The 19,624-nt window shown below is 33.7% G+C and overlaps 1 protein-coding gene across 1 annotated transcript in view; it reads left to right on the top strand.

Moving 5' to 3' along the window:
- SNTG1 (syntrophin gamma 1) overlaps positions 1-19,624 on the top strand; it is a 422,721-nt gene that overhangs the window by 375,198 nt on the left and 27,899 nt on the right. Inside the window, exons 14-16 of the mRNA XM_049775722.1 lie at positions 3,353-3,424; positions 15,588-15,740; positions 17,584-17,676. Coding sequence (XP_049631679.1) covers positions 3,353-3,424; positions 15,588-15,740; positions 17,584-17,676 — 318 coding nt within the window. The remainder of the gene's footprint in view (positions 1-3,352; positions 3,425-15,587; positions 15,741-17,583; positions 17,677-19,624) is intronic.

The following is a 19,624-nucleotide window of genomic DNA, read 5'->3' as shown; positions in this document are numbered from 1 at the left end:
GTTTCATTGGAGTCAGCTCACTTTATTTTCTCAACAGCTTTTCTCTGCAATGGATCTATCAGCCATTTGCTCATTTTTGCTGAACTCTCCTTATACTGCTTATCTCATGTCATTCTCTCTGGGGTTTTCTGCTGCTTCTCCCCCAAAGCCAGCACATTTCTTTATTATCCAGATCCTCACCCAGTGTGGAAGAAGGCCCTCTAATCCAGGTGTGGTTTTTACATACCAAAAGAGGTTAGAAAAGCAGGAAGTCAGAGGAAGGGCCTTTATTAGGCTTTACCTAAGTTCACTTTACAAGTAGTCATTAAAAGAGCATGATATTGGAATAAAGACAGGCCCTCAGATCACTGGAATAGATTTTAATATTCTGAAACTGACCCTCCTCCAGATATATGATCAATTAATCTTTGATAAAGGGGCAAAAAATACAAATTGAATCAAGGAAAGCCTCTTCAACAAATGATTCTGGGGCCGCAGTGAAAGTACAGTGGTAGAGTGTTTGCCTTGCATGCCACTGACCCAGGAGGGAACAGGGTTTAATTCTTCAGCATTCCATAAGTTCCAAGAGCCTGTCAGGAGCAATTTCTGAGCGCAGAGCCAGAGATTTCTGAGCGCAGAGCCAGAGATTTCTAAGCACAGAGCCAGATCCCTGAGCACCTCTGTGTGTGGCCCAAAAACAAACAAACAAAATAAAGTGATTATGGAAAAACTGGTCAACTATATGCAAAAAGGTGAACTCAGACCTCTCTTTAAACCCATGCACAAATATTAAATCAAAATGGATAAAACATCTTAATATTAAGCCAGAAAACTTAAGGTATAGAGGAAATGTAGGCAGAACACTCCATGATATTAAAACAAAAGCATCTTCAAGAATGAACCATCACTGGTCAACCAAATGGAAGCAACAATAAACAAATGAAACAGCATTAAACAAGCAAGCTTCTTCAATTCAAAGGAAATAGTGACTAGAATATAAAGGCTACCCACAAAATGGGATAAACAATTCACCCAGTACTCATCAGATAAAGGGTTAATATCTAAGATATACAAGATACTGACAGAACTTATATTAAAAAAACCTAACCCCATCCAAAATATGGGGAAAGAAATGAACAGAGATTTCCCCAAAAAAGCAATATAGATCGCCAAAAGCACACACACAAAAAATGCTCCACATCATTTATGCAAATTAAAATAGAGATACAGTATTTTCCGGCATATAAGACAACTTTTCAACCCATGAAAAACTTCTTAAAAGTCGGAGGTCGTCTTATATGCTGGTGCACGGCATGCTGAAACTCCAGCTTCAGCTTCAGGGACAGTGATCTGCCCCCCTCTTACCTCTACAGATCATCCAGGTGCCAGGCGTCATCACTCAGTCCTCTCCTTGTCCTGATTCATTTTTCAGGCCACACAGAGGAACTGAGTTACCGAGCGCTGCATCCCATCTAGTCTCGGGTGTCATCGCTGGTATGTGGCTTTCCAGTGCTCAGTCCTCTGTTGTCCTGATTCATCTTTCAGGGCACACAGAGGAGCTGAGTTACTGAGCACTGCATCCCATCTAGTCTCAGGTGTCATCACCGGTATGTGGCTTTCCAGTGCTCAGTCCTCTGTTGTCCTGATTCATCTATCAGGGCACACAGAGGAGCTGAGTTACCAAGCACTGCATCTCATCCAGCGGCTTGGTATGCGACTTTCTGGTGCTCAATCCTCTGTTCAGCTTTTATGGGACACAGAGGAGGAGCTCTGTCTCTCCCTAGCAGTCCTATTAATCACTGCACCCAGCCAGCTGCTCTTGAAGGAGCCCCCTCTCCCTGCTCTCAATGTAGATCACAATTAAAAAATCACTACACTAGTGGGATACTCACTACAAATGACAAATGTAAAATGATTGTTGGACATTCCAAAGTCTAGCTTTATTAAACATATACTGTTAACTTTGAGGCTTCTACTCTCTTTCTCTTATTTTTTTTTAATTTCCATTTTATGTGCATTAAAAGAGAGGTAGTTTTATATGGTGAATATAGTCCAAACCCTATATTTTAACAGGAAAGGTAGAGGGTCATCTTCTATGCCAGAAAATACAGCATCTCACACCACAGAAAATATCACACATCACAAAGAATAAATACAACCAGTGTAAAAGCAAATACAAGGCTAAAAGGACTCTCGTTGACTCTTGTGGGAATGTATACTGCCCAGCCTGTATAGATATCAATGTGAATATTCCTCAAAATAAGTAAAATGAACTCCCATGTGATTCAATAATACCACTTATAGAGATATACCTTAGGAACCAAAATTCAAGTAGTAACAAGCAGTAACACCCTTTGCATTTCTGTATTTGGCACAGCACTTATACAATACTCAGAATCTAAAAAGAACCAGATTGCCAAAAACCAGGTGCCCGACAAGAGCTGTATGGCTAAAGAAATTCCTCAAAAAGCTGGAAATTGAGCTTCCATATGATCCAGCAGTACTACTCCTAGAGATACTCCCTAGGAACACAAAACCACAATACAAAAAGGCCCTCTGTACCCCTATGTTTATCACAGCACTATTTACAATAGCCAGAATCTGGAAACATATGGGTCCTGAGTCTGCCAGGAGCGATTTCTGAGAGTAGAGCCAGAAGTAACCCCTGAGTGCCACCGGGTGTGACCCAAAAAACAAGCAAACAAAACAAACAAACAAAAAAAACATGTAATGTAATACATATGATACGCCTTCATTACAATAGTGCAAACCACCAATGTCAAAAAAAAAGAGAGAGAGAGAAAGGGAGAGAGCATGGGCATGGGAGGGAAAATGGAGACATTGATGGTGGGAAAAGTGTACTGGTGAAAGTTAATGTACAGAAACTCAATCTTGAACATTGTTGCAATCACAGCACAAATAAAGTAATTATTAAAAAAGAACCATTCACACTGAGTAAAGAGTAGGAAAAAGGTATTTGGTGATGGGATGTTATTGTAATACTATATGCTTGAAATCTGAATATTAACAGTGCTGTAAATCATGGTACCTCAAGGAAAATTTTAATAAGAAAATAAAATTGCATTCTGAAAGAAAATATATCATAACACCATGATTTACCAAGTTTTTTATAATACAGTTGTTTCAGACATTAAATGCTCAAACATCAATCAAAAATAGAAATAATAAAGATAGAAAAATCATGGGAAAATGGAAATAGTATAAAATACAAAATTTTCGCCAAAAGCAAAACAAATTAATATAAGTAATATAATAATTTATAGTTCTTGTGCTTACAAACAAGCTATGTAATTAGAAAAAAAAGCAGTTTGTGACCTATTTAAAAAAGAAAATATTCATTATATCTTTAAAGGTAACCACCTGGGACTGGACCCGAGCAGAGAAAACATTTTCAGTCTATGAAATTATGTGCAAGATTCTCAAGGTATGAACAGTAAGCATTGTTTATTTTAATTTTCATAATAATTAGAAAAGCAATATCTGGGGTGGGGTTGTAGTAAGGCTGCTAACATATTAAACTTATTGCAGCTGCTCCAGGTTTGATCCCCAGTATACTATATATCTCCCTGAGCACTGCCAAGAGTAATTCCACAATGTGCATTCTGAAGTAACTTGTGATCATCACCAGATGGTGGTTCCAAAACAAAACAAAACAAAGTCAGTTTAACTAGTGGTTGTATATTCAAAGGAAGCTCATAAAAGATGATGATGTTTGTAGGCAGAGTGGTACAGTACATTGGTCTCACTAGCCTACCAGCTTTGATTCTTAATTGCAGAGCCAGAAGTAACCCCTGAGCACTACTGGTGTGGCCTCAAAACAAAACAAACCAGAAAGTATAATGAAGGTTGTATACAAAAGGAAATATAAAATAAAGACAAAGAAAGTGATGTCATATTTACATATATTATATATAAACTATAAATATCCAAAGAAATCAATCAGCAAAAGTATATTGCTGAGATGTCTTTAAAAGGTTCTACATGGGACCAGACAGAGTAAAGGGCTTGACTTGTATATACCTGACACAAATTCTAATTTTAGCATCCCATATAGTTCCTAAATTCTACCAGGAATGATGCTTTAGTGCAGAGCCTGAAGTAAGTTCTAAACACTACCAGGTGAGGCCCCCAAACTAGTAAAATAACATTAAAACTATAAAAATTAAAATGTTACAAGGTCCTTTAATTAGGTAGTATAAAGGGGGAAATTTGGAAGGAGTCCATTGAATATGAAGGAGCAATCTTAGATAAAGTAAACTCAAATGTCTACTATCACCATTGGCTTTTTGTAATATATTTTTTTTAAAAATAGAATGATTTAAATAGTATTTATAATTATAAAATTCATCAAATAAAATTTGTATGCATATTTACTATACATACTACTCATTGTGATAGACTTTCTAAGTATGCAAGATATTACTGTTTTATAAAATATTAAGCCATTAATAAATACATAATATCCAAAAATATTTCCAAAGCAAGTATTCAGAATAAAATAGAAATTATTTATAAAACCTAAGGGCATAAACTTATTTTATGCAAAACAAAAAATTACTATACATTTATAGCAAAATATTTTTTGTCATTTTGTTAAACCAAAAACAATTGTGGGGGCCGGGTGGTGGCGCTGGAGGTAAGGTGCCTGCCTTGCCTGCGCTAGCCTAGGATGGACCGCGGTTCGATCCCCCGGCGTCCCATATGGTCCCCCAAGAAGCCAGGAGCAACTTCTGAGCGCATAGACAGGAGTAACCCCTGAGCGTCACAGGGTGTGGCCCAAAAACCAAAAAAAAAAAAAAACAATTGTGTTTTCTGCAGTTTGGGCCAATTGGTTCTTTTCTTTCGTTTTTACACTAGTGAGTCTACCTAAAACTCAGCAGAAAAAAATTCGTTGAAAATAGTAAGAACTTGACTTTTTCCTTCCAATTTGGATATCCTAAATATCTTTTGCTTGCCTGATTACTATGGCAAGTACTTCTATTACTATATTGTATAAAAGTTTCAAGGGGTAGCAACCATTTATTGTGCCAGATCTTAGGGAAAGGCTTTTAGCTTTTCCCCATTGCATGTAATGTTCACTGCAAGCTTGTCATAGATGACTTAGATTATATAGAGGAATGTTTCCTCAATTCTCATCATGTTGAGTTTTTATCTTGAATGGGTGCTGGATCATGTCAAATGCTTTGCTGCATCTATAAATATGATCATGTTATTTTCTTTTTCCTTTTATTGATGTGTTATATTTTGTTGATTGACTTGTATATGTCAAACCATCCTTGAATGTCCAGGATTAATCCTACTTGGTCATGGTTAATAAACTTTTGGATAAATTTTGCATTGTACTTGATAGTACTTTATTGAGGACCTTTGCATATGTATTCATCAAGGATGTTGGCCTGTAATTCTCTTTTCTGGTGGTGGCTTTGTCTGCTTTTGGCTTCAGGGTGATTTTAGTTTCATAAAAACATTTTTGAAATGTTTCTGTTTCTTCCATTGTTTTGGAAAAGTTTGAAAAGAATTGCCAGTCGGTCCTCTTTAAAAGAGCATCACTGGGTGTGGCCCAAAAACCAAAACAATGTTTTGGAAGAATTCACTAGTGAATCTATCTGAGCTTGGGCTTAATATTTTTGGTAAGTCGTTTGAATAAATAGCATTTCAACTTTCTTCATAGATCTAGTCAGGTAATACACATGATTTAGTTCAACCTTGGAAGTAATAGGAGTTCAAGAATTAATCCATTTCTTCTAAAATCTATCATTTCATAGCATAAAGTTTCTCAAAGTTATCCCTTATTACTCATTGCATTTTGTAGTGTCTGTTTTGATATTCCCATTTTCATTTCTGATTTGGTTTATAAGTATTCTCTATCTTTCTAAAACTTGCAAATTGTTTAATGAAATTATACTATATTTATAAAATCCTAAAAACTATAACAAGGTTCTAGAAATAATAAGTTTTTATAGTAAAATAAAATGATACGAGTGTGATACTTAAAAGTCCATAACTTTTGCATATGCAAATGATTAAAGTGAAGAAGTATATTAAATAAAACATTCCCATTCACACTTGTACCTCATTAAATACCACAGATTTTAACAAAAGAGGTAACAACTTATACAAAGATTATGAAAAATACCGCTTAAGAAATAAAAGAGGACACAATAAAATGAAAATATTTACCCTGCTCATAGATTAGAAAAATTAACACTATTAAAAGAGCAATACTTCCCAAACATTATGTGGCTTTCATATAATATATAGAGAGTTTATGTATAAAATACTTATAATTTCATTTGGAACAATAAATCTCCATGAAGACAATCATGAAAGCAATCTTTGGAAAAAAATATGATACATACTTTCCCTGATTTTAAACTCTATAAATTGGTAGTAATTTTTAATTACTGGTAAATAATACTGGTATTTTTAAATAAAAAAATACTGGTATTCAAATAAAGACAGAACATTAAATAAATGGAACAGAGTTACCCTGAGACAAATCCTCAGGTATATTTTTGATTAATCTTTAATAAAAAAGTAAGACATATGAAGTAGAGCATGGGAAGTCTCTTCAAAAAGTGATGTTTGGACAGCTGTTAGTCTACATGATGTCTACATGGATGCTGAAGGGAGACAAATTTATGTACAGGATTCCCTGTAGGTAAAATTTTGCAAACACTGGTGTCTAAAAGAATAAACTTTAGAAGACAGAGAAACAGAAGAAATATGTCTGCTATAGAGGCAGGCAGTGCGGAGAGTGGCAGGGAAACTGATGACATTGGTGGCAGGAAACTCAAATATTAACAAATTTGTAACTGTAAAAAATGATAAATTATAATAAAAAGAAAGTAAAAATTATTAGAATATTTTAATGTAATAAAATGTACCTAACATAGCTCAAGGCAGAAAGCAAATATCTATGTTTATCTTTCCTTATTACATAGCACAAGATTTCTAGATTAATGCTGATATTTACTATCATTCGAGGTCTAACTAAACTTAAAGATTATCGTTTACTTTTAAAACTGTGTTTAGTCTTCAATCTGTGATTTGTTTAATTATTAGAGAACAACTGTGATATATTTGAATATAGTACTATTAAAAAAGCTCTGTCATTCCTTTTTTTTATAAAATCTTTATTTAAGCACCATAATTACAAGGATGGTTGTAATTGGGTTTCAGTCATAAACAGAGCACCGCCCTTCAAAAGTCCAATATTTCCACCACCATTTCCTCCCCCGCTTCCCCCACCCTTGCCTGTATTCAAGACAGGCATTCTACTTCTCTCTTTCATTAACACTGTCACGCTAGTTGTTAGTGTAGTTATTTTCCTAACAGCATTCACCACTCTTTGTGTGGTGAGCTTCATATTATGAGCCAGTCCTCTGGCCCTTAACTCTATTGTCTCTGGGATTATTATAACAATGTCTACTTTTTTAAAAATCCGTAGATGAGTGAGACTATTCTGTGTCTATCTCTCTCCCTCTGACATATTTCACTCAGCATAATAGATTCCATGTATATCCACGTATAGGAAAATTTCATGACTTCATCTCTCCTGACGGCTGCATAATATTCCATTGTGTATATGTACCACAGTTTCTTTAGCCATTCATCTGTTGAAGGGCATCTTGGTTTTTTCCAGAGTCTGGCTATTGTATATAGCGCTGCAATGAATATAGATATGAGGAAGGGATTTTAGTATTGTACTTTTGTGTTCCTAGGATATACTGAGGCATGGTATAGCTGGATCATATGGGAGCTCAATTTCCAGTTTTTAGAGGAATCTCCATATTGTTTTCCATAAAAGCTGGACTAGATGGCATTCCCACCAGCAGTGAATATGAGTTCCTTTCTCTCCACATCCCTGCCAGCACTGATTGTTCTCATTCTTTGTGATGTGTGCCAATCTCTGTGGCATGAGATGGTACCTCATAGTTGTTTTGATTTGTATCTCCCTGATGCTTAGTGATGTGGAGCATTTTTTCATGTGTCTTTTGGCCATTTGTATTTTTTCTTTGACAAAGTGTCTGTTCATTTCTTCTCCCTGTTTGTTGATGGGATTAGATGTTTTTTCTAGTAAAGTTCTGTCAGTGCCTGGTATATTTTGGATACTAGCCCCTTATCTGATGGGTATTGGGTGAGTAGTTTCTCCCATTCTGTGGGTGGCTTTTGTATCCTAGGCACTATTTCTTTGAGGTTCAGAAGCTTCTCAGCTTAATAGTCCCATCTGTTTATCTCTACTTCCACTTGTTTGGAGAGTGCTGTTTCCTCCTTGCAGATGCCTTTAGTCTCAATGTCATGAAGTATTTTACCTATGTGTTGTTCTATATACCTTTTCGTTTCAGGCCTTAGCTTTGGCACTCCTAATAGAGGTAACAGCAATTAAAGAAAAGATCATAATCATTACGTCTTCAAAATTAATTACCAAAGTAGTTTATTAGATTTCCAAACTTTTTATCAAAGGCCATTGTAAATAAAGGCCTTTGAAGTAGTTCTCATATGTATCTCTATTGGTTTTCTTTGAATTAGTCCTCAAATGTATCTTAAATGGTTTCGGTTGATCTTGTCTCCCATTGCATTTACATCTCCCTTTTTCCCCTCCCCTTGAGGGGTGGGGCTTTTTTTTTTTTTTATCTCAATAAAGCTAGTCAGAAAGCCTTAGCTGAGAGCTGCCATCTCAGCTTGTGGTTCCATGTGGTGGAGCTTGGAACCACAGCCTGGCTTGTGGATGAACAGCTTGCAGTGTGAGTTTCTTGCCTGTTAAAACCTTTATATCTGTGTGGATTATTTATTTCGGGGAATTGCTACCAGATCAGCCTCTCCTATCCTACCTGGATAGAGAGTATAATATTACGCTTTACCCTCTGGGGACTGTGGAATGTTCAACCTACAATCCAACAGGCTATAGGAGAGAAAGGACAGTGAAAGAATGATATGAACAAAAAGGGGGTAAGTTTTCATTCTCCATGATGTATTGATCCCCTAATAATCAATAAATTATTATTGTGTAGTAGTCAGGTCAGTATTTGCTTGACATATTTAAATGCTACAAGTATTTTTGTCTTGAGGTTTTTGTAAAAGTTACTTGAGTCTAAGCTATCTCCTATCTGTTTAAAGCATTTGGTGCCTAATGTTAGTTATGTTGTGCATTTGAATCCTTTCCTTGCACTTTCCTTACACTTCCTTACTAATTCTAATCAAGATCATTTATTTTTGTTTCCTTTTTTATTTTATATAAGATCATTTGACATTGCTTATTGATATGGTTTAATTGCCATGAATTTATTAACTGTCTTATAAACAAAGTCTTATAAACTTTGCATAACTCCTTTGAATGTGAACGATAACTTAGCTAATATATCTTTGCGTGGGTTTATTTTAAATTCAATATGCTGTATGTATTATATCATTCTTTTCTTTTGTGTTTTATTTGATAAATCTATTAGTTTTGCAGGATTCTTATATCTGTGAACCTTGAAACATCCAAAATTATATCTTCAGCTTTTTGCCATTTTTATTGTTATTGTATTCATGCTATGCTACATTTATTTAATTAATTTTGAATTTTTTTTTAAATTTTGGGCCACACCCAGTGGCCCAGATACACAGGGGTTACTCCTGGCTATGCACTCAAAAATAGCTCCTGGCTTGGGGGACCATATGGGACGCTGGGAATCAAACCAACATCCATCCTGGGTCAACTGAGCGCAAGGCAAATGCCTTACCACTGCGCCACCACTCCAGCTCCTAATTTGAAATTTTGAGTTTCCTGAATATATATGATTTTGCAGACTGGGAAATTTGTTTCCTATCATTTATTCTATCAGTATTTATGTTTGTTACTCTTATTTTCTTCTGGAACAAATGTGTGAATACTTTCCTCTTGCATATTTTTCTATAAATCTTGTATGGTTATTTTCAATAGACATAAAACCTAGAAATTTTAGTCAGTATCATAGAAGTGAAGACTGAAATTGAGAGCAGAGCCAAGAAATTTCTCAAAATTCTAGTTTTGCTTAATTTTGTTAGAAATAAATGACTCATGGTCTGACATCTTTACTAAGTGCTTTGACAGTCCCTCATAATAAAACCTAGTACAATACGTTCTAACCAAATTAGGGTAAATTAAAAAAATGATTTACTTAGTTTCTCTGCTATAAATCTTTCTCTAAGGAAATATTTTCAAATGAACAAAAGTTAAACATCTAAACAAAAATAATTGACATTTTGTATTGATTAAAAGATCTCAAATGCCATCAAATGTACCTCTGTTAGACACTACAATGCATTTATTAAATCTTTCTTTAAAACCAAAAATTTTATTGGAGGATAAATAGCTTTATATTTGTATCTAATTAAAATCAATATTTAACATCTATATGTTAGGTTGTGGTTATGGTTAAAACTCATGATATATGCTTAATTGTACAAAGACCTGAGTTCAATCTCTTGATGGCCTTCAGGGAAATATAATGTCATATGTAGTCTAAGTGGTCGTTAAACAATTGTAGCTAACTGTTCCTAGTATTGAACCATCTGTTCCAAGCATCTAAGTATTACTTGGAGTGACTGCAGAAGTTCTAAGCACTGCTTGGAAACATTCAATAACAAATGGATTATATGCTATGTGTTATAGTGAATTAAATTATAGGTATGAATTATATAGTGATGACAAAATATAAATTGATAGATTAATTTAACAGGGAATAGATTCCTTTTTTATTTGGGGGCTACACTTAATGGTACTCAGGGCTTATACCTAGTTCTGCACTCAAGGAGCATTTCTAGCTGGCTCAGGGAAATATATGTGTTTCTAAGGATATAATTCAGGAAGGCATGGCAAAGGTCCTGCCTGTTGTACAGTTTCTACTCCCATATAGGAATATATTTTTTTGATGTTAATAATAGAGAAGGGTCAAAGCCATGGTGTAGTAGATAAGGTATTTGCCATGCATGTGACCAAGCTAGGTTTAATCGGTGACAACTCATATAATATCCTTGTCCTATATGGAATGATTTCTGAGTGAAGAGTAAGTAAGCCAAAAGTAAGCCCTGAGCACAGCGGATGTGGTCAAAAATATATAGAAAAGGATAATATACAAAATAAACTAGTGAAATGATTTATATGCAAACTAATGAGGTCTCAGATATTGCATCTAAAATATTTTATATTAATTTTAGTAGCATATACAAAATGCATTTTACTAGTGTAGATATAAATAGATTAAATACTATTTTACATTATGTATTGGTCTATATCCTGATAAATAATCCATAAACTGCCTTTTAAAATAAATATGTTAATATTATGGCAATACTAATTTATATTTGGGAGAAAATTTATATTGAAATATGTTTGATATTGTGCTATTAAATAAAAATAACAAGAGATTCTAAAGGTACTTATATAGGATAGCCCATCATAAAAATCTCACTCCTTAGATTTTCCCAATTAATTGCTAGTAGCAGTTTGTTAAATGTCATTTTAATGCTAATTATTGCAATTTATTTTAGTTTTCAGTCTACATTTCAAATTAATGAAATTACTGCTTTCTGGTTACTGACAAATGAATATTATTTTTTCATGGATAATTTATGCTTGCTAATTGCAGAAATTTTGCATTAAACTATATATTTTAGTGACATCATTAAAAATCAACATGTGATATGCTACATTAAATTCATGATTAAATTCTATCCTTTACTCCTTTAACTATTTACCTACACTTTTTGCATTCCTCTAGTAACCAATAACTAGTTTCAGCATCTAAAAAAGTTCTAAGACTATTTTATTTAATTAATGTTTGTTTTCTCTAAATACAACAGTTTCAATTTTTCTTTTCTCTATATTCGAAACAAATATAAAAATACTTCAAATGAATAAATATCTCAGACTTAAGATGTACCCTTCACTACAAGGAAGCTTCTCAATGAATAGCTATTGTGACTTTCTTCTGATTTTGTAGCTTAACTCAAAACCAACGTTTTGTTTTTGTTTTTGGGTCACACCTGGCAGCGCACAGGGGTTACTCCTGGCTCTATGCTCAGAAATCACCCCCTGCAGGCTCAGGGACCATGTGGGATGTCAGAATTCGAACTACAATCCTTCTGCATGCAAGGCAAACACCTTATTGCTGTGATATCTCTCCGGCCACATAACCCACTTTTTTTTTATTACAAGCTTACCTTATAATTAAACAGAATGAAAATTGGTGTTAAAAACCCGAATCACTCGAACACCTCACTTCAATTGGTCTTTTTATCTTGCCTGCTCTCACTTTTTTAATTAAAACATTTCTTCATCTTTCCTGCTACTTTTCAGAATATGATTTACATTTATATAAAATATTGTTATCATGCTGTAATCATCACTAAAATGCCAATATACCTCAATCACAAAAAGTTGAGTCATTGTTCTCTTTCATGGTGCAATTTACCCCCTTTAAAAACCTCAATTTGCATTTTAAGATTTTTCACTTTTGTTTTCTGTTTCTATACATTAATTTTATGTATTCTATATATGAATGAAATTGCATCCAAGTATGTTTTATTCCAGAGATGCAAGGATGATTTAACATTGTAAATAAGTCAATGTAATATATCATATAAACAAAGTAAAAACAAAAACTATATGATCATATCAATAGATATCAAGAAAGCATTTGATAAAGTCCATTACCCATTCATAATAGAAACACTCAATAAGATGGGAATGGAAGAAACTTTTCTCAATATAGACAAGGTCATGTACCACATACCCATGAAAAAATATAACACTCAATGTATACAAACGAAAATTCTTCTAAAATCTCGTACAAGACAAGTCTGTCCCCCTCACCACTCCTATTTAACATAGTATTGAAAGTCCTTGCCATAGAAATTAGGCAAGAAAAATATATCAAAGGCATATAGATTGGAAAGGAAAAATTCAAGCTCTCTCTGTTTGCAGATGACATGATATTATATTTGGAAAACCCTAAAGACTCTACTAAAAGACTTCTAGAAACAATAGATTCATAGAACAAAGTGGCAGGCTACAAAATTGACACACAAAAATCAATGGCCTTCTTTGACACCAATAATAATAGAAATGGACATTAAAAACACAATACCATTCACATTAATGTCACACAAACTTAAACACCTTGGTGACTTAAAATTCTGAAGCAAAATCTTATTTCCTCTAAAAATAATCTCTCTATTTTAACTTCCATCCTCTACATCTGCAACCATTATTTAAATTTTATTTCCCAGAACACAATTCCCTGGCTTATCCATATATTTTGGGATAAGCTATGTACTTTTGATAATATCACTGTACTGACATTTTACTTGTGTGATTATTTTAAATGTTTATAAGTAGCTTAAGGTCAAACTACTAAAATTTACTTTACATTCCATATATCATTGGAATGATTTTTATTTCACTCAAATTATTAGACATTGATTTTAACTAAAATACATAAGCTTTTTATGTTTTATCAACTTTACTTGCTTGCTTTATTATCTCTTAAATTGGAGTAAACATTGATACCTACACACATTATTTGTGTAATTTTAACAGGATTAATAATTGATGTCAAAGTATTTTGATAAAACAAAATGCTACTATACTATACAATATACAATTTTAATTGCCAACATTTTTATAGGAAACTTGGATTTGTTATAACTTTATGTAGAATATTTTCTGTATTAAGATAAAAGTGATCAACTCAGCTTAGAAAATATTAATTCAGTAGCAGTGACAGAGTATCTCTGTGTTGATCCATGCATGATTCCCAGCTTCTTCAATATTTTCAAGACTGAAAAACCTGAGTATAATAAAGATGCTAAAATTCAGAGTTGCTAATAGAAAAGCTTATTGGAAATTAGAAGGGAACGTAAAGGAAATTACCCAATAAGGAATGAACTTAGTATAGAAATAAGTTAACTATGAATCATTTTTTTATATTTTTGTGGGATTTCTTTAGGAAAACTGAGTTTTTGTGTTACCAAGTAACAAAAATTTAAAGATATTATAGGGAAATTAAAAAGATAAGGATATTTTTGTCTGTATGTGTAGGTCTTTTAAATGAAAATTGGGATATTTCTTATCCATAGATAAGTGTTACAGAGAATGAAAGGATCTTAGAGTTGTCTGGCCAGTTTCCACAGATATTTCCTATTTGATTCTCAGTGATTCTGAACTCTGGGGCAGAATGTTAGGCTCTTGGGGAATTGTAGTAAGTTTAAAAATATACATCTTGCTCAGCCTCATGATTTGAGGGGGAAAGATGTATGGTACCAGGACCAGACAGTCATATGAACATTTAGTGGAAATAAAAAAATGATCAGACTTGAACACCAAAGCCAAAGTCAATGACAACAGAATCGATACCAAATCTACAACAAGCTATACAAGTGAGGACCAGTTACGCTAGCATCCTGGGGGGTAAAGAGGAAGAAGTGGGATGCATGCTGGGAAAGGGGGTGGAGGAAGGACAACACTGGTGGTGGGAATTCCCTTTATTCGTTGTCACTATGTACCTTAAATATTACTGTGAAAGATTTGTAACTCCCTTTGACCACAGTAAAAATTAAAAAAAAAAAAAAGACAGGGCCTTGAGGTCAAGGAGTATGCTAAGTCTTTGAGAACAAATGGAACTTCTGGCAAATAGAACTGAGACTTTCTCCTTCAATATCACACTTGGGCTGAAGATATTAGGTGTCATAAACTGATGTTGATATCTGGCACCACATGGTTCTTAAAGAGTCACCAGATGCAGCCTTAGAGGTATTTATTTGAACACCATCTGGTAGCTGGGTAGTTCCCTCACTGCAGTGCCTGAACAATATCATAGCCTCAGTTCCTTGCACTGAATCTTGAGTTCAATTAACAAAGTTTAGTTAACAAAAAACTATTGGCATATATTCCTTTTCAACTCTTAATTTCTGCATGAGAGGGCTCAAATAAACAAATATAAAATCAGAATAGTAAAGTTCTTAATTTTTATCACATTCTTAAGTACTATTGATCTATTTTAGAACTCTTACAGGAAGGGAGATTGTATCTTGCCCTTTTGACTTGTAAGAAACTAAATCTCATAGTTAAATGCTAGTGAGAATTTAGTCAGAAATTATAACTTTTATAGTCTGAACATGGAAAGTGAATTGGTTCTAGATTGTGAGACTGGACAACTATGACCATTTATGACCATACTATTTTAGTGGTGTAAAGTTGAATGCCTTCTAGTTTTTATTGGGGCGCCTTGATTTGCAATACTGTTTATGATAGTCCTATACATACAGTCAGCTTTCTTGCTTCCATTAATGTTCCCAGATCCCCTCTCGTTTTCACACTCCTTAAGATCAGTCCTGTTTTCTAGCTTTCCAGTTTTGGTACCTTTGGCATCTGTTATTTTCTGACTATGGTTCTGAGAGAGATCATTCTGTATCTGTCCCTCTTTTTATGGCAATATTTTATCTTTTCACAGTAGAGCTGAGTGAAATAATCATCTGTTATTAAATGCTAGTTCAAGTTGCTCCATGTCAGCAATATGAATTGATCTGTGCCAGCCTGTGTAACTCCAGGTTTTCATCAGGACAGTGATCTGCTGGACCGGCGGAAACACTGTTTCACTGTGCAGTCTGAGTCTGGGGAAGATCTCTACTTCTCTGTGGAACTGGAGTGTGACCTTGCCCAGTGGGAAAGAGCCTTTCAAACAGCGGCGTTCTTAGAAGTGGAGCGGATACAGGTGAGAGAGTAAAGAATTTTGTAACCTCTCATTCTTGAAGATTCATAACCACTTCTCTAGCTTAATTTAAATTTAGATTAATTTGTAGAGAATTCTGTGAATCTTAAACTCTAGAATAACAATCGATAATTTCATCATTGTTCCAAAAAGAAAGAGCTATAAAATATGTCTTACGTGCTTCCATGGCAATTCTCTAGGTTCCATCCTGCCACTCAGGAGCAGAATTTTTATTTTGGTTAGAAGATGCTTCAGCTTAAATTAAAACAGAAAATGCTGGTATTTCAATAGTTTACAAGATCATTTTCTGATTTCAACCATGAGATTTTATTCTGAAAGATTTTATTTATTCTGAATTACTTAATTTACTAACAAAATCATTTCTTACTAGAAAGCTTTGAGTCCACCTCAGACTTTCAAAAGCCCATAAAAATGGTGTTATAGTACATTTTGTTAATCATAATCATGCTCAATAGATACTTATTAAATATAACTTTAAGTGTGAAATCATAGCTAACATTAGAAACTTCAATTTCTGTTAATGAGATAAATTCCAATATACTATATGAACATTGTTTAATCTAAAATTATTTTTATTTGAAAATAGAATACTTTTTCTGAATCAAAAAAAACATAATAGCCTTCTTGTTGGGTTTAACACAATATAAAGTGGATAGATGCAAGCATAGATACTATACATGTATTAATTAAATATAAATATGCTAAATTGAACTTTCAATCAATTACCCTGGAAATTTAATTCTAAAGAATAATTGATCTTAACTACAAATTTCTATTCAAATTGAATTTAAAAACATGAAAATTACATTTGAAGAAGTTAACGCATTGCATTTAGTAAATATTAGTAAAAGTATCATGTAATTCCTTGTATTTGTATATAATTACATATAAACAACTTCAATATAAGGGTTGTTTTTGAATATTTGCTTTAATTTTCTGTATCTCTCTCCATCCCACATCATCCAAGCATACAAATACTTTTCATCTTTTGACTGTTCTACTTAATTTTATAATAAAATGCAAATAAAAATGGCTTATGAACATAAAAAATAATATACTACACATAAGCCCTAAGTTTTTAGTTCATATCATTAATTTGTATCATTTCATATTTGCATTTACTATTTCTTATATTCTCATTATATTTATATTTAACATATAATGTATAATAAAACATATAAATATTATATTTATATGGATTTATTAAATAATTTAATATCACTATTAAATAGCTCATTTCATAACATTTAATGTTTGCACAAATAATAAAAAATGCTTACTGTATTTGTAAACATTTGCTTGCTGCATAACAACAAACACATAGAGAATCTCAAGGTAAAATTAATTTTTTTGTTTACTAAATATTTTTGTGTGCTTGAGAGTACTTCTTACATAGTACCTATGGAATTACTATGCCAAAAATCTGAGCAGTATCATATTCCTAATTTCGTAGTTTAAGGAAAATTTTATAGTTTTGAGTCATGACAACTTTATGTACTTTGGTCTTTAACTAAAATATGCCAATTTTATTGATAATACAGGAAAGAGAGACAGGACTGCTAAGTCCTAGATAAGGTTAAACAGGCCAGAATTGTAAATCAGGTCCTACCTATCTCTTAACAGGTCAAAAACTGCCCAGATTCTGCTTTATCAGCTTGAGGTGATACTATCACTTTCTTTGACGATTGCTACTGCTGTTGTCTATTTATAAAGAACCTCCTCTAGAGTTTTAATGCAGTTTTTTTTTTTTACTAAAAGTTGCCCCTTTATTTCTGACATTGTGAAAATCACGTAAAAAATAACAAATATTTTTTATTCTGTTTAGTGTAAGACATATGCATGTGTGCTAGAAAGTCATCTCATGGGACTCACGATCGACTTTAGTACAGGATTTATCTGCTTTGATGCTGCAACAAAGGTAAAGTATGCAGACCATCACTGAGGAATGTGCTACAAATATCCTTATTCATGGATAGTTTAAATGTTGACCTCCACTTCAAAATCCCTTGCAATCCCGTCATGGAGTATAAAACACTTTACTATGCTAATTCTGTAAGTTTCTATGGTACATAGATTCTATGGTATATATACCGTATTTTCCGGCATATAAGATGACTGGGCATATAAGACGACCCCCTAATTTTGCAGTTAAAACATAGGTTTAGGCCTATATTCGCTGTATCAGACAGAACGTTCCTGTGCTGCATGTGTACCTGTGCTCATGTACCACAGTGAGCCAATCACAACAAGCAAAGGTTCAAAGGTTCTACTGTAATAGACTTCCTCTCTGACTCTGGCCGATCTGAGCAAGCTTTTGGCAGTGTAGATTCGGGTCCAGAACATTGTCTAATTTGCATGCATAAAAAGCCTGCTTGGTGGGGCCAGAGAGATAGCATGGAGGTAAGGCATTTGCCTTTCATGCAGAAGGTCATCGGTTTGAATCCCGTCGTCCCATATGGTCCCCCGTGCCTGCCAGGAGCAATTTCTGAGCATGGAGCCAGGAGTAACCCCTGAGCACTGCCGGGTGTGACCCAAAAACCACAAAAAAAAAAAAAAAAAAAAAGCCTGCTTGGATTGGCTGAGTTAGAGAGGTGGTCTGAGCAGCCTTGTAGTGATTGGTCCCTTATCATAGGCACCTTTTCTGGCAATTCCCTGGTGGCGTCAGTTAATTTCCCCCACTACAGGAACCAAACAACACCCCATCATCGGACCCTAGCACTGAACCACCAACACGGTTAGCTGGGTTTTGCCAGCTGGGTTTTGCCAGAAGTGGCCCCCAGATCTCCTGAATACTGTTTGGGAGCCCCCAAGAAAGAGATTTGGAAACTGCGGCCTGATTTTTTTTTGTTTGTTTGTTTGTTTCATTTAGTGGCATATTGAAACATTTTTCGGGATATACTCGGTGTATAAGACAACCCCCGTTTTCGGTTGACTTTTTTTTTGTTTCAAAAGTCGTCTTATACGCCGGAAAATACGGTATACGGTCTATATAATGCAGGAACATTTGTGCATTCTTGTATATGTTAAATTCTCCTTCCCCTTTTAAATATGTAAGAGGATTATTTAAATGCCTTCTAACTTTCATAATTATTTTAATTTGATAATATGTCTCAATAATGAAAAACATTTTTTGTGTTTTTGTATATAGAGCATTGTAAATGTTTCACAGAGCAAATGTAAGAGTACCCACAGAACTAAATACAGTGAATATATATACATTACAATCATATATGATCTATTTTATTATGTTAAAAACTAATAGTAAGAGAATTTTTTCTCCTAAGCATTTATTTCCAATGGTATTCCCTTTCTTTCATTGTCAGTGACTGCAATAACAAAAAAAATGCATTTTGTTTTATATTTCATATGTTAGTGCATAAAATGAAGGATATTTTTTAGGTTGGGAAATTTTGACTGGGAGGTTTTTAAATATGTGACCTGATAAAAGTCTTGTCCTGTATGAGTGGGTACACTTTCCATAAAGCATCCAAATTTTTCTAGAAGTGAAGTGAATTTACTGATGTGAAGTGTAATTACCAATAAATGGTACTTTCTCAGCTAGCCATGTATAATATATCTGAAAATTCAACTGCCTTGATCTCACAAATAATCTTTTGCAGTTGCAGTTCTTGATTTGGGATTCTGATTGCTGCAGAAGACAGTCATTCCTCCAAAAAGGAATTCAGTTCTTTATGAATTTTCCTATGCCACATAATACTCTATCAAAGTAGAAATAAACTAATTTAAGAAATAAAATGATCACCTCCTTTAAATCTTTTAATATTAATAAGTAACTTGGGAAATATTTATGAATAATCAAATTTTCTACAGAATTTTCAAAAATAAATACAAATAAAATAAGAGAA

Source organism: Suncus etruscus, chromosome 6 (assembly GCF_024139225.1).
Source record: "Suncus etruscus isolate mSunEtr1 chromosome 6, mSunEtr1.pri.cur, whole genome shotgun sequence".
In the NCBI taxonomy this organism is placed as follows: Eukaryota; Metazoa; Chordata; class Mammalia; order Eulipotyphla; family Soricidae; genus Suncus; species Suncus etruscus.
This window is presented reverse-complemented; position numbering and strand designations above follow the sequence as displayed.